This window comes from Gobio gobio (assembly GCF_949357685.1).
Source record: "Gobio gobio genome assembly, chromosome: 20".
In the NCBI taxonomy this organism is placed as follows: Eukaryota; Metazoa; Chordata; class Actinopteri; order Cypriniformes; family Gobionidae; genus Gobio; species Gobio gobio.
The window spans coordinates 15,819,199-15,836,402 of NC_137113.1; the positions used below are offsets into that span (position 1 = coordinate 15,819,199).

General features: G+C 37.5%; 1 protein-coding gene across 7 annotated transcripts in view; it reads right to left on the reverse strand.

The window, feature by feature from the left end:
- rbfox3a (RNA binding fox-1 homolog 3a) overlaps positions 1–17,204 on the reverse strand; it is a gene marked incomplete at its 5' end in the record, with an annotated part of 516,394 nt that overhangs the window by 53,946 nt on the left and 445,244 nt on the right. For all 7 annotated transcript variants that reach the window (XM_079845977.1, XM_079845975.1, XM_079845978.1 and 4 more), the window contains one exon: positions 2,119–2,367. In XM_079845977.1, the coding sequence (XP_079702103.1) occupies positions 2,119–2,367 (249 nt within the window). The remainder of the gene's footprint in view (positions 1–2,118; positions 2,368–17,204) is intronic.

Here is a 17,204-nt window from a genome sequence, read left to right on the forward strand (position 1 = left end):
ATGGCCCCTTCCTGTTCCAACATGACTGCACACCAGTGCATAAAGCAAGATCCATAAAGACATGGATGAGCGAGTTTGGTGTGGAGGAACTTGACTGGCCTGCACAGAGTCCTGACCCAATAGAACACCTTTGGAATGAATTAGAGTGGAGACTGCGGGCCAGGCATTCTCATCCAACATCAGTTCCTGACCTCACAAATGCGCTTCTAAAAGAATGGTCAAAAATTCCTAAACCTTGTGGAAAGCCTTCCCAGAAGAGTTGAAGCTGTTATAGCTGCAAAGGGTGGGCCAACTCCATATAAACCCTACGGATTTAGAATGGGATATCATTAAAGTTCATGTGCATGTAAAGGCAGGTGTCCAAAAACTTATGGCAATATAGTGTTTAATCAATATAGCTAACATCAAATATCTTGTTAATGTAAGAAATACAATAGTTTAGCAACAATAATGACAATGCATACACATTGTCCAAAACTTCTGACATTTCCGGGGAATATAGTGACTAGCCGATGCTCAAATCTTATATTTTACAAGCCCCACAATATAGGGGTCTTGTAAAGGATGAGTGTCAAGCCCTGAAACCAACCCTTTATATAAAATCTAATAAAGTCTAAGTGCTAAAATAAAAAATTAGGATGACTCACAGGGAATCATCTGTCCTTCTTTTTTTCCTGCATTTCCTCCAAGTGTAAATGTATGTGTTAATCAAAGGCCTATAGAAACCAAGAAAGGGTAGCACAAACAGACAATACACAACTCACCCACGGGACCAGGTCTAAGGACAGTCTCTACTCTCAGAGTTTCTTTTATTTCATCATGTGCTTGTCATCTGCTCAGATAGAGCACTTGGGCAGCACTCGTTAAGTGGTCCATTGAGACGTTTGTGATATTGTTAGCCATGGTAAATGGCTCCATGGGGTTTAAGATATGGAGCCATGTGATAGCCATGGCTTAAAGCTTGATAAAATGGATAGAGAAAGCAAAAGAACTTTAAATGGAGAAGGACGGTTTTTCTCTAAATGTCTCTTTTTTTTGTCTGTCCTTTTATCTTTATAGTTCTTTTCATTCGGAACTCTTCTATTTCATAGCCCTAACTTTTCTTTATCTCAGTGTGTCTGAAAGCAAAAATGTTAAAAATGGAATGTTAAAGTGTGATTATGACATTCTTGCATTTATTTATTTTTTTGGTCTCAGTGGGATTTTTGCACATTTGTTTTTTGTATCAACATCTTATATAAAATAAGACAAGATTACATTGTGATTTTATTCCTTGTATGACTGGAGGAGAAAAACTGCAGGCCTCCTAAATAAACATCTAATGGTATATTTCCCACTGAGGTAAATTTCTTTAGAAGACATGCAAGTTGCAACAGTTTTCTTCAGTTTTCTAGTAGACATCTTGATCTGATCACAACAAGCATTAGACTATTGTTCTTACGATTTGACAAGTATTAAGTTGCAGCTCCTAATTAAAAAAAATATGTTATCGGCTAACCAGGGTTAATATTGTTAACTAAATCTATTAAAAACATTTACATAAACAGCTCCTCTTACTTGTGGTGTCCCTCAAGGCTGTATTCTTGGCCCAATTTTATTCTCCTTGTATATGCTTCTGTTGGGGTTGAATTTTAAAAACATGGTATCTCTTTTCATTGTTATGCTGACAATTCCCAAATCTATCTGCCCCTGGGATCTAATAAGATGAGTTTGGATACTCTGTTGGCTTGCCTCGCTGATGAATCAGAAATGTTACTTGTAAGTAATTGAAATAAGTTGAAGCACTAAAATTACTAATTGGAAATAAATAAAACCTAAAACTGAACTTAAACTAAAACTGAACTAACCCTAAACAGTAACTAATAAAAAATGTCAACAGCACATCACAAAAATAATAAAATAATAAAAAAATTAAACAAAATATAAAAATGTAATCTAATTCAAAATATTACTAAAAATTATAAATAATACTGCAATTACACTGCAGCCAACTAGAGCATTTTATTTACTTGTAAAATGATACAATATTATAAAGGATACATTTTTTTAACCAGAATTTAGCAAAAATAAATAAAATAAAATAAAAGTAATAAAAAATATTTTGCCAATAGTACTCACTGGTATGCTGCTAGTCCCTGTAAGGGAAGGCGTGCTGCTGTCAGTGCCAGGTGGCTCGCTGTGTGTCTGTGCGGGTGTGTAGATGGTGAGGGCTGCAGCGTGCTCAGGGACCGGACTGGGCCCCGTGTAGTCCTGCCCAGGGTGGGTGTACTCGCCAGGCAACCCATTCTGAGGTGGAGGGGGAGGATACTGCGCAGGGGCGTACGGCTGAGCCATGGCTTCTGGGGGAGCTGGGGCCTCCTGGTTACCCTGAAAAGAAAGAAAGAGATCTTATCAGTTTTACTCTTAAGTATCTCACACTAATCCAGTTTTTCTGGCTGTTGAAAGAACAAAGCCTGCAATGAGACGTGACAAAAGCGATCATCACCCCAGTACAGTATGTCTGGGTTGTGATAACACATGATTGGAGAGAATGAGACCTAATTCCATGATAATGGCAGAACAACTTCTAGAACTACTGTACCTGACAAACTGAATCATACACCATGATAAGCCTCAGATATTAACACCACTTATAGTGATAAAATCCAACAACTGATACAAATCCCTGTTCCTGCTCCCGAGACAAATCGCCCCCAACCCTTTTTTCACCATTATTAGAGAGACACGTTAATATTCGCCTTTAAAAGAATCTTTCTTCGAAATGTATCTTCATGTTGTCTTCAAGAAATTTTGAGGAATCATCCAAAATGACCAGACAACAAAGGAAAAATAAGCACCAAATTAATTGTCCGCTGTATTCAAAGTTATCTAACGCCATTTTAATAACAACAAAGGTTGTTATTTGCTGATAATTCTTACCTCCAGAACCACTCGGACCGAATCACTGAATCAGTGAGTTGAACTTCAGAATCAGATTTGTGGATGACTAATTCTTTTTGTTCTTTTAAATGATTTGGACAGACGTTCTCAAGTTCTGTTCACTCAATAATCCTTACTGGAGGGGAAGTTTACTAGTGAATAACAACATTTATGTGTTCCTCACATAAATCCACCACAAACTGAATAAATCACGACGTCTTTTATGGTGCTTTTATGGTGCTTTTTTAGAGCTTGACAGATGTGGTCACTGCAAGGAAAAATTGAATGAAGATGCATAAATAAATAAAAAAACAGCATACAAATTTGCAACAACACGAGTGTGAGTAAATGGTGACAGAATTGTAATATTTGGGTGGACTGTTCCTTCAAGTGAAGCTGAAGCATGATTGTTCTTTGTCTCTGAGACGCGTGGGGTCCCGGCTGCTGAATGGCTTTTTCTGGGCTCTATCATATCAGCTCTCAGAGAACATTAGAGGACCGCTTGATCATTACAAGGCAACAAACTTACTTTATAGAGCAGCGCTCGATAGATTTGCAGCCCGAGCGACAGGGTTCTAAATTGCTCTCTTGGCAAGCAGCATGTGCGAGATCAATTAACTGATAAATTTTTGATTATAACCTTTGATTTAAATTACAGGTTTCTAATACAAGCTGCTGTTTCCCCTTTTCACGGCCTTTCTCGTCTTTTCCCTCATATTCACCTCCCTCTGTTTCACTCATTCTGTCTCACTTAAGCGCTTTCTCCCGCTCTCTGTCTCCGCGCTGGAATTAAATGAGTATCTACCCCCTCATTTAGGTCTCTGTGTGAAGGGGTGTCTTTCTTTCGCTCTGTGTATCAGCATGTAAATGAATGTGCTTTTTCTTTCTTCTCATCCATTTCTCTCCATTGAAGAGGATGCAAATGAGATTCTTTACTCTGTTGCTTTCCCATTCGTTTTGAGTCACCAAAGAACACGATGTTTTCTAATCTTATCAGCGAACATTAGGATGTGGCGGCGCATCATTTTTCTCTCTTTCTCTGACAGGTGTCATCATTTGTGCCGGTGGAGACTGGCTTTGTGACGGTTCTTGGTATGTAGCTTAAAGACCCAATGAAAAAAGTAACTTGACGAGTGCAGATTTTTGTCCTGTGTTTGACGGATTTCCTTGAAACAGGAAGTTTGGACAGGACATACAGAAGGGATTGTAGCTTTTTTAGAAGCTGATTAGCATGCAAAATAATATAATATTATTAAAATAATAACAAAAATATATATATCATTTTATATAAAAAGTTGCTTGGCGAGTGCAGATTTCTGTCCTGTGTTGACGTATTTCCTGTTGAAACAGGAAGTTTGGACGGGACATACAGAAGGGATTGTAACTTTTTTTAGAAGCTGACTAATATGCAAAATAATATTCTATAATTTTATATAAAAACTATGTTGCTTGGATATAGATCAAATTAAAACAAAATATAATGTAAAAAATAATATAATTTAATATAAAATATGTAAAATAAGAAACTCCAATTTTTATTTCATTTGGGTCTGAAAATTAATGATTATGCACATGAAAGTGTGTTCTCATTGATACTACAGATGGTCAGATGGCTTATTTTAGGGAGTGTGTGCGTTGTGAGATGAGAGATGAGAAGTACTCATTTGGACAGAATGCAGGTGTGTTAGTGGGTTGATGTGCAATGGCTAATCTCTCAGGTAGTGTACTGTGTGTGTGTGTGTGTGTGTGTGTGTGTTTGTAATGACAGATGACCTGGCTAATCTCAATGGTAAAACACTGATGTGTGTGTGCGTGCGTGCGCGCGCGTGTGTGATGACAGATGAGGGCTACTCTCTAGGGCAGAGTGCTGTTGTCAGCACAGGTGCAACTGGGTCATCAGTACAAAGTATATGTGTGTGTTTCTGTAAATGTGTGTTTGTGTACTGTACGTGTCTGAATCTTGCTATATAAAAGCTGGGGCCCCAGGGACTCATATCAACGTATTAATCTTATACAAATTTAGAACCTTGGAGTTTGAACTCTTCCTGAGAGCTCATGGCAAAGAGAGGCAATAACAGCTCTTTTAACCAACTTTTGGGTAATGGGATCTCTCTTACACTCACTTACTCTGCCTGCTCCTTAATTAATCAAAATCTGATGAGCTTAAAAAAACACACACACACCAGGCACCCCTGGACACAAATGACTTCTTGTTTGGAACCACATAACAAGTTGGGCAGACAATAATATACCTGAATCTGAAATTGAATTGAGGTAGCAAACAGAATGCAGAATTGTATTTGAATTAGTGCAGGGCAAATTAACGCGTTAACGTGGGCGATTCATTTTTTCAGTTTAACGCATTAAAAATATTTAACGTAAAGTAATGCAGCGTCCGTTTTTATATCTATTGTTGCCCAGCGTTACATTATATGATCACTCTCTTCTAATCTAAGCACGACAAGACAGAAGAGAACGCACTGTATGTTAATGTCCTGTCTGTGTGGGTGCGTCTCAATCCGCTCCCTAGTTCAGTAATCAGGGCACTGATCAGGGAGTCGGCCACATTCATGTACCTGATATACTGATTCACCACCTAGGAAGCTAATCGAAGGGACACCTTGACACACATACACGCACACCAGTCTTGTGCACACATCGAGTTCTCTTTCGCTCGTGAACAAACAATAACAACAACACAGAGAATTTTGCCAAAATGTTTTGTCGAGTGTTCTCCTATTAGTAGTCTTAAATGAGTTAAATAAATGAACTTGTGAGAAAGTGAGATGCGGGGGACAGCGCATCAGATCCGCGTCATGTCTGGCAGCGGCCGATCTTAAAGTGACAGCAGCACTGATGATGCCTGTCATTAATGTTCATCAAAGAGCAACGGGAACAGAATTTTTGTTTAGCTTCAATGATGATTAATCTATAATTAATTTATTATTTATGAAAGGTGTTGATAACTTTATAAAATTTCTGTGTAGACTATGCCTAACAGGGAAGGCCTTGGGTAAATATAATATTTATTATAATGGGTTTATGTAAAGATTGTTTTAAGTTCACTTAAATTAAAAGTTGTTATTTTTTAAAGCCTAATAAATGTTGAAATTGGTAGCTTTCAGTTATACTGTAATGTAACGCCATTGAGGTTTCATAGAGACATTAGTATCTGTGATAATGGCCTTCATTCATAAAAAGATGCCATTTCAACAAATATTTAAAATATCCTGTCTTTAAACTATTTCTTCATTAATTTGGAGAGTAACTGAAATTATTACAATATCAAAATATTAAAAACTCCAATGTTTTTTTTAATTGCGATTAATCATGATTAATTAGTTAATTTTTTTAATCGATTCACAGCACTAATTTAAATGTAATGAAGTAGAATTAAAATGAACTGAAATTCAAAGAAACACAGTCCTAATTTCTAACTAGAAAAAATAAAATAACTCAAAAGTTAAAATTTGTAAAATTTAAACAGACAACCAGATCAAATAATTACTTAAATTGTAAAAAAATGAATGCAATGCTTTTATAAAAATACAATTTTAAAAGAATAAAAAATCATATATTACAATTAGTGCTGGGCAATCAATTAATCGTGAATTTATCGCATCCAAAATAAAAGTTTGCGTTTACATAATATATGTGTGTGTACTGTGTTTAATCATTATGTATATATAAATATACACTCCTTTATGTATATATTTAAGAAATACATGTATATACTATATACATATACATATATATATATATATTTATATAATTTATCTTATATATAATAAATATTTTATATATAAATATAACACATTTTTCTTAAATATATAAATGCATGTGTGAGATAAGAAAAAAAAGCCGATCGCACTCGAGAGGGTTAATCGATTGCCCAGCACTAATTACAATACTATTCTATTAAAATGAAATTATTCCATGAAGATAAAATTATTAGTATACATTTTAGTATAAAATATATATTAAGTTATTTTATAAAAATGTAATTATTAAAATGAATAAATCTGTGGTGATTGTGGGCTGTAGGTTCTCGAGTGGTCATATCCCAATCCCATTCCCTCAACTCTCCTGTCTTTCTTAATTGTCCTTTAATATGGGCTAAAAAGCCCATAAATAAAATGACAAAAAGAGAAAATCTCAGCAGAATTTGGCTCCCTCCGCCTTTTCAACCGCTGTCCATTACAGAAGGCCAATGCAGAGCCGTAGGAAACACAGAGCCTTTCTTTCCCATTTCTGCTTGATTGTTATTAACCTTTTTTCACTGACTAAGCAGCATTAGGCGGCAGCGGCAGCAGCCATGGCCAGGGAGGGTTGCAGTTTAATAGAAGTGGGGAGAAATGCATTAATGTAAATGTAGTGGAAACAATGAGAGGCCCGGCCATTGACATGTTGGCAAACAAATGAGGCTGTCCTCTCAATTAGAGTCAATGCTCCATTATCCAAATGAAAAATGTACTCTTCCGTGGCCGAATGCCGACGGACAGGCATGGAGGGGTGAGAAGGAGTGAGGAATAAGGAAGCAAGGGAATGTTATTACTTCTCAGTTCTTTCTATCTGTTTGCACTTCCTTACACGTGTCTTGAAGTTCCAGGAGCTCAACCCGAGACGCTGACGCAACACGCAGTGTGCTAAGCAAGCGATGTGCAGCTCCAGTTTGATGAAACATGTACGGTCTGATGCATAAACACACATGCCCGTACACGCAACTCCTGTTACGTGGGGTGCCAAACTAAGTTTTGACAAGTGCGGATGTTCTATTGATTTGATGTGGAAGTTTGTCTCTCTCGTTATACGTGCCTGTCCATCTAGGACTGCATCTTGTTCTTTTATCCCCCTCCTCAAGTTGCACCACCCAGGACGAGTCTTACTCTTTCCTAGTCAGACAAGGAAGAGGAAAAGAAGCGAGGCAGCCATAGCCTGGGGTGGATATTGTAATTCACTAAAACATTAAGCAGTATTGATGCATCCCCCCGTCTCAAAGCGCCAATGGGGGTGAGGTCTGTCCAGCGGCCTGAAAAACAGTAGATAAGCCTGACAGGGAGGGGTGGCCTCCGCTCCATCTTGGGGTCTGGGCAGAGAGCAAGGTGGGGGGGATTCGGCTGAGGTGCTCGCACACCCATAAAGTCTGCCGGAAATGGCTTTCGCTTGAAATCACCTTATTATTGCCGTGTGTGTTGACTCCGCGCTATGAAATATTCAGCGAGCTAAATGGACGAGTAAGCCACATTTTCCAAAGATAAGATGAAGGATAGAGAGCGGCTTCCTTTGCATCTGGTGGGCTATGAGGCGGATGAAACAGTCAGTAATCCAGCCTCACATTTTTCCAATGTGTTTTTTTCCGGCTCTTGCACCTGCAAACAACATGATGTGCTTTGTTTTCTCCGTCTTACACCTGTGCTGAAGGTGTTGGGTCTCTATACCCGCCTGACCCCTGTTTTCTTGTTGTTTCTATGTGCATTATATATATTTTTTATTATAGAAGGTTAAGCGAAAATGACCTAAGAGAGCTGACGCCCGATTAGCTCCCATTAGATCCGCCTGCGGTCACAGAGAGCTTGAGTGATGACCTGCGCTTGTACTGTACTCCACCACAGACGCCGAGTGGATGTGCTGTAAAACGGAACCTTTGGGACTGTCCGTCATCGCAGCGGTCAGAGAGTGACCACTACATGATGTGAGGTTACCGAGAGATGAGAGAGACAGATGAGAGAGAAAAGTTGTGGTGAAATGTCTGAAGTCAGTTGAAAGAGTTCCTCAGAAGTCTGGTGCTCGAGTCAATTGAAAAGCCTTTTTAAATTCTAATGGAATCCCTGCTAACAGGATGCAGGGTTCTAATTCCAATTTAAAGAATGAAAGAAAATCATACAGTAACGGCATTATATTTAACTTGAAAAGGAAAGTTTGTAAAGACAAACTTTGAATGTTGCCGTGATAAAGCCTTGTTGGTGAAAGTATAAAAAAAACCTTGAAGTTTGAAGAAAATGAGGCCAGATGTGTGGATAAAAAAATAAAAAAAACTTTAATGAGCATATAATGAATGGAATATTTTAAACAGGAAAGTTAGTCAAAGTAAAGGTTTAAATTTATATACAGTCAAACCAAAACTGATTCAGACACCAGATATAGTTTTTTTTACTAGTGGGTGCAGGACACTATAGTTAATTTATGTAAGTGAGGATAGCACAATAAAGCAAACTGTGACATATTATAACCAAAAAACTCTTAAAACCAGTCAAATTTGGGACCAAAATGATTCAAACACTTTGACCTGACCATGTTTTGCTTTAGTGTTTTTTCTTTAATTGCTAATGCGACCTTTTACACCACAGACTGAACAAAATCAAGCATTGCTTGGTAACTGGATCTAAATTGGTATTATCTAATAGAGACAATGTCTAAAAGCTGCTATGTCACAGGGTGTACAGCAAACAAGCTAAAAAACACAGAAATAAGTTTTTATAAGCTGCCGAGTCCAAAAAAATGAGCGTTTAAGGAGACAAAAGTGGATACAGGCAATAAGACGTGAAGCTTCAGCAGGAAGAATGGGTCAATTTTGGGATCCTGACACTCAGTATGCCTATGTGTGCAGTAAACATTTTGTCACTGTTAAGTCAAATATCCAAATGTCAGTTTTATACATTATATTTCCTGTCGCTGATTACGCACCCCTCTAGTGGGTGTAGTTCTCAGTGTAATATAACATGTGGCGCTCTGTCTCAATTGCCACTTTTGTCTCCTTAAACGCTCATTTTTCAGGTCAACAGCTTGTAACATTTTTGGGGTTTTTGGTTCTGGGTTTTGTTTAGCTTGTTTGCTGTACACTTTGTCACATATCAGCTTTTAGACATTGTTCTGTTTTTTGTTATAAGTCCCAAATGACAAGGAGGCAGACATAATGCAAAGTCAATGGAGAGCGTTGGATTAGCATGCCGGTGGCCGTGGTCTTCAGATTATGACGCGTGTCGCTCTGTCTCTATCGTGTACTTTAATTTAACAGCTGATTGGTTGATTGTAATCCATTACATACCTTTCTATCAAAGTTATATGACTTTATCAAGATGAATTTGTTCTGACACAGTTTATTCATATTGTATTATCATTTTCTAAACTATAGAGAATAAACTGTGATAAAGTGAGAAAAGGTTTGGTTTGACTGTATATACAGTATGTATATGTATTTTTTTGTGTAAAACTACAATAGGAAAGTGGCAAATTAAAAGATACAAAAGTTTAAACAGACAAACAACTAATATATATATATGTGCATATATAGAGAGACAGTCTATAAACTGAAATCAGACAGTCATTGGTTGAATATCTTTCATTCCAATTCAAAAATGTTAAATTCGAGCCAATTTTTTAATTCTGATTTTTGCCCAACTCGACTGTACATTGCAGCAGTGCTGGAACGAGTTCAGCACCACGGACAGTTCCCATGCTGCACTGGGTGAAGGGGAACACTGAAGCTTGCTGTAACATCAGAGATCTGTCCTCTCTGTGTCTTTTCACACATTTAATAACTCTACAGAAGTCTGAATTACACAAATCCTGAGAATGCCCATCACTGTTACGAAAGTGTCAAACCACACAGGAAATACATACAGGCTTCATATAGGGGAAGCCAAAACAAAGCATTGTCGTCTGAGCTGAGCAGAGAACTATGCAGGGCTGTGGAGCGGAGAAAAATCACTTGCTATGTGGTTTTGTTTTTGATAAACTTAAATCAGAAATTGATATTTAATACAGCTCTCCACTGCGGCAGCTTTTATTTAATCAGTGCCCTTTCCACATCGTTCTGTAGAATGAGACCTCGATAGCTTATAAATGTGGAAGACAGAAACGAGAAGAGAGAGAGTGAGAGAGAATAGAAGGAGGATAGAGAAAGATCTCCATCAATATGACTGAGACCATGCCACACTAAAAACATCCCTCGGTCTTGTCATCAAACTGCTCGGGTAAATGATTTCTGCGATGAGCTAAATGGTATTATCCACCCCCAACCACTATTCCTCCACCCTCCGCCAGCCTTAGAGCCTCAGCCGATACTCGCTAAATGAATTTATTTCCTTCCCAATGGGGAGAGTGAGTGGGGCATCCTAGTCATTCAAGCCAAGATTTAACCCTTAGTCTCACCACCGGGACCACAAACAGCCACTCCACAGGTTGCAAGATGGATAGAGACCGAGATTGCCAAGAACTCAAGACCTTTCATCAGTTTCAAAGGGAGGCCTTATGCAATTTTTGATTAACGATGTTGGCAAACGCTTTCGATTGCTAGACACAAACACTGAAAGAAATAAAAATCCTCAGTGGAGCAGATCATGGATGCTCAGAGCTCCGATTGAAGTTTGAGATGTTTTGCGAGTGGATTGGACAGGCGTGTAAGTGACTGTCACAAGACCAGCAAGTACAGAAGATGCTGCTGCATCAAGAACTACAGAACAGAACAGGATATTTTCATATGAATCTATTGCTTCAAACACACGTACATACATGCACACACTTTGTGCACACATCTAAGTGGCTGATTTCAAAATAATGGGGAAAAAACTGAGAAATAATAATAACAAAGTACTAATGTGTGTGTGTATGTGCACGCTTCAGACAGTATAAACACAGACAGCATGAACTCAAAATAAATGTGAGAAAAATATAATTTTATTAATTTAATAGATCTATATATATATATATATATATATATATATATATATATATATATATATATATATATATATATATATATATATATATATATATATATATATATATATATATATACATATTAGGTGCTGGTGGGCATCAAAAATAAAAGTTTGTTTACATAATATATGTGTGTGTACTGTGTATAATTATTATGTATATATATATATATATATATATATATATATATATATATATATATATATATATATATATATATATATATATATATATATATATATATATATATATATATATATATATATATATATATATATATATATATATATATATATATATATATATACATACATATACACATATATAATAATTATACACAGTACACACACATTATGTAAACTTTTATTTTGGATGCAATTAATCGTGATTAATCGATTGCCAAGCACTATGCACACACAAAAATACAATTTAACATAACTTTTCATCATCATTACTCCAATCTTCAGTGTCACATGATCCTTCAGAAATCATTCTGATTTGGTGTTCAAATTCTTCTTCTTATTATTATCAATATTGAAATCAGCTGTATATTACAGGTCTTTGATGAATAGAAAGTTCAAAGGAACAGCATTTTAAACAGAACATTTTCATAACATAATAAATGGCTTTACTGTCAATGGTCAATTTTATGTGTACTTGTGGAATAAAAGTAGTAAATAAATAATAAATTATTTATTTATTATTGTTTCTTTTTTTTATACTGATGCTTTGTCAATACTGTATGTAAAACAATCATCCCAATAAAGTACTTTGAAATTGAAATTGAAATTGAGTGAAGGGTGAATTTGGGCTGGTCGGGGCCAGTCGGTATCGATCGTCTCTCAGCGGAGCGCTTCCATAGCCGCAGGCCTCGTGCCACGCCTCTAGTCTGATTACTGCGAAGCACTCTGCTGGTGCAAATTGGATTGAAAAGCCCCTCCCAAGCGTACTTAGGAAATCATTTCAAAGGCTGGGCTGATGCTTCTCTCACGTCGGCCAAGCACAGGTCCTTCCCGGTGCCCCCGAGTGCTTTGGGCACAGACCCCGTGAGAGGTTGTGTTACCGCGCATGTGTTGCTTTGGGCACGGCTAGGATCCCCCCTTTTATACGCAGACATAATCTACTTTAATCTGTGAGTCATAGGGTCCATTTCTTCTCTCACAGCTATTAGGCCAATGCATTCATTCTCCTTTTTACTACACAGTCACACACACCCACTAGCACTCCTTACCAAGTGTGTGAACTCAAGCGTGAGAATGAGAGCTGCCGTGGTGTGTCTGTCTCACCTAGTTGTAACACCGTGACATAAAGCAGGTTTGAAGGGTGAAATTTAGTGCTGTGAGACAGCAGCGCTCTTAAAATGGTGAGCACAGCAGCGTAGGAATGCTATTGTTTTTTTCCAGATGATAAAACCCCTCGGTGGGGACAGCAATGTGAGATGTGTGAGTGATTTCCCGTGCAAACGGCAGACGGGACTTGGGATCAACAGAAGCGCAAAGGTCTGCTGTATTCTAGAGAGGACAGCAGGCACAGAGGAGAAGATGCTATTAAGTTTGGAGAGCGAGAACTGTTTGCTTCTTTAACTATACAACTGAGTCTGTCTGAGTCGACAAACGCTGGCCTAAGCATGTGTACCAGAGGAACATGTTTTTGCTAAGAAGCTTCTGCAAAAAAATCTATCTATCTATCTATCTATCTATCTATCTATCTATCTATCTATCTATCTATCTATCTATCTATCTATCTATCTATCTATCTATCTATCTATCTATCTATCTATCTATCTATCTATCTATCTATCTATCTATCTATCTATCTATCTATCTATCTATCTATCTATCTATCTGTCGCTAGTGAACGTCACAAAATTACTTATCGTGGCTGGTTAAGACAAAAATAATGTGAGACATTGACACGCATTGAACCAACATGCATGCAGACAAAACCTTACATACAGATGCACACACACAACACGGCCCTATAGATTTCTCCCTGTTAAGCCCTGTGGTGATATGCACAAGAGAATATCTTAGTTATGCAGACATTCAACATTAAAGACAGCATTGCCTCTCTCTTTCCCAGTAGGTGAACTGTATGGATGTAGCATTGCACCCGCAGGACCCGAGCACATGTCTCGATGCCCCCTAAAGCTCCCAGTCAAAGACTAATACAGGAAAGGGGGGCACTTCAAAAGCAGTAAACAACTATTTCTCATATATTCCTCCCTCGGAGCTAGTGTGGATCATAATATATAAATAAGCTGCTTTTTTATTCTTTGAACTCCAATAAAAAGCAAAAAAAAATAAAAAATCTGGGTACTAAATCAAAAGAGTACATGACCGTTCTGTATTAACATCAGGTTTTCCTGTAAGTTTAAAAATATGATAACCACTCCATTTTGTCCAGATTGTAGGGGGTTCTAATGCACAAAATTATGCTGGATAACACACACACACACACACAGTGCGATTAGCGCGGACAGCGTAAACAGGAAGTGCATCCTCTTTTGCTATGGTTAATATTGATGGTTATCTCCAGACTTCAGACGGAGAGAGACACTGGGGGACGATTTTCCCAAAACACAGCAGACATTTAGTCAGTAAACAAAAATATTGGCGGTCTAGTAGGATCCATTTTAATTAGACAAATCACACCATTTTCACTGCTCTCTGCTTTCTTCCTCTCTCATTCGCTCGTTCAAAATTTTTTAAGCTTGCGCTAATCATAGACTCCCGGGGCCGATCGCTCCCTGCGCCCACTGCAAGGAATGAGAAACAAACTCATTTAAAAGGCTCGAAAATGTGTTCTTCTCATTTCTAATAAAACGGAGAAAACAAAAGCTGCCTATTGCGAATCAATAATACACTTTCAGGAATCCATGTGTATCAGGAATCCAAACCTAGTGAGAGAAATATACAAGGAAAAGAGTAGGGCTGCACAATATATATCGAAATTATCGAAATATCGCAATTGTACATATCGCGATATGCATATCGCAAGGGTACGCAATATCTGAATGATTTTAATAGGCTACTTCAACATTGTGAAAAGTGTACGTTTTAGGTCGACGCATATGAGAATAGACTGGGCACACGACTGTTACTAATGTGACGTTAAAAAGAGTTATTAAACGCAACTTGCGAAAAATAACTCCTTGCAGTCTCGCGCTGTCTGCTGTCTGACACACACACCGAAACGTGTGCACAAGCCGTTCCTTTTAACCGTGTCTTGTTACACACTCGAACTGTCAAATACACAAACAGTATAGTCTTGATGACTATTCATGTAAACACAATCGGTTATGCTTTAAGTGAACGATATCAGTTGGGGAAAGAAATAGATTTTACACACGTAAAGCAATATCGTATCGCATATCGAATATCGCATTATTTAACAAGGATATCACATATCGCATGTTTTTTCAATATCGCACAGCCCTAGAAAAGAGAGTTTGACTAAAGTCTTAAAACTCCTGCTGATGTTGGTTCCAAACAAAGTTACCAAGTCTGGTTATAATATGCAACTTTGTTTTGTTTTTTTAATAGGTAAGTCGCGTAAAAAAAAATCATGGGTCGTGGGTTGAGTTTTTTTGGCCTTATTTTAAAAATATGGTTGCTTGTTAGGAAAATCTGACAAGCAACTTCGTTTCTTCACATTTATGGTTTTCTCCAATACATTGATGGACACTGTCTACACCCCTAATACACACACTAATAGCATTGGAGAAAAATCGCATTCAACGTGCAGGCAATGTGCCATTGTAAATGCAAGCAATTATTGTTAGTAGACATAAATAGACGTCTGTGCATTTTCACAAACAATGCCACCAAAAGATATGTACAGAGATGGAGAAACAGAGATGGAGCAAACATGGGAAATGATGGACGGTGCAGGGGAGGAGAGGGACTTTGTAAAATATTCGGTTTTCGCTTTTCAAATTCCAAGTGGTTTTAGTTTAATATGTTGCAGGCTCATTTATTGGTAATACATTTACATTTATGTATTTGGCAGACGCTTTTATCCAAAGCGACTTGCAGCGCACTTATTACAGGGACAATCCCCCTGGAGCAACATGGTGTAAAGTGCCTTGCTCAAGGACACACTGGTGGTGGCAACTGCTGATAATAATTGATAATAAATAATATAATAATATTGAGTTTGTTTTGGGCTTGTTTTTGAAGCTGTGGTTGCTTATTTGCCTTGTGAGAGTTGGCAGCACTGGTTGTAACCTTGATCTTCTGTTTGGAGTCTCAGACTTTTACATTTTAAAGTCGCCATGAAACTGAAAGTTGCATTTTATCCAAAAAGGAAAATTCTATCATTAATTCCTCACCCTCATGTTGTTCCAATAGCGTAAGACTTGTGTTCATCTTTGGAACACAAATGAAGATCTTTTTGATGAAATCTGAGAGCTTTCTGACCCTCCATTGACAGCTACACAACTACCACTTTGACGCTTCAAAAAGTTCATAAAGAGATCGTTAAACTAATCCATATAAATTGAGCGGTTTAAATGAATGAATTTAGGCTTTTATTCACATAAACCTTCATCAGCTCACACATCATTCAAATTGACGCTCAAGCATGTTCGCTTGACATGCGAGAACCAATGAGGTTCATTCTCGTGTTATGCAGCACATTTCAGCTCCCGCAAGAACCAATGAGGTTTGTTCTCACACGTCAAGCAGGTTCGGTTGAGCTTCTGTTTATGTTTGCTGATCAATGTTTATATGTGAATAAAAGACTAAATTCAATCTGTTCATCATATAAAGCGATCGAATCTCTTCAGAAAATTTGGACTAAACCACTCAATTCATGTGGATTAGTTTACGATCTCTTTATGAACTTTTTGAAGCGTCAAAGTGGTAGTTGCGTAGCTGTCAATGGAGGGACAGAAAACACTCAGATTTCATCAAAACGATCTTTATTTGTGTTCCGAAGATGAACGAAAGTCTTACAGGTTTGGAACGACATGACGGTGAGTAATTAATGACAGAATTTTCATTTTTGGGTGAAGTGTCCCTTTAATGACTTTACCATATCTTTCTAAGAATTGATTTTAAGCAAAACCCTCTATAAAAGAAAGATTTTAAAAAGACTTTCATTGTTATTGAAATCTTCGAGAGAGGGGAAAAGATTCAATAATAGATTCAATAATATCTGTCCACTTGGTTTTGATTAGGTCAGAGGAAAAAAGCTTTAAAAGGAAAATAAGAAGCCAATTTAAAATGTACTATCAGTATTTTATATGCATATCATTTGGGACACTGAACATAAAAACAACAGTCGATTTCAACAGAACATGAAGGTTAAATTGGAACACAGACAAAAACGGGGTGGAACAGGGGGAAGTGAAGGAGAGAGGGTGAGGCTCATCAGCATGTCTATATCTGTCATCTTGACATGGTTATGATTCCACCCATAATTCCACTCTGTCACATTTGTTTTGTCCTGTCAACATGGTTTCACGTTATACATGTAGCGACGCATATTTGAATGTGAACGAATGCAAACAATTGGCCAAACTCTATATCCAGTTAGTCTAGACTCAACTTTGTCCATCTCTC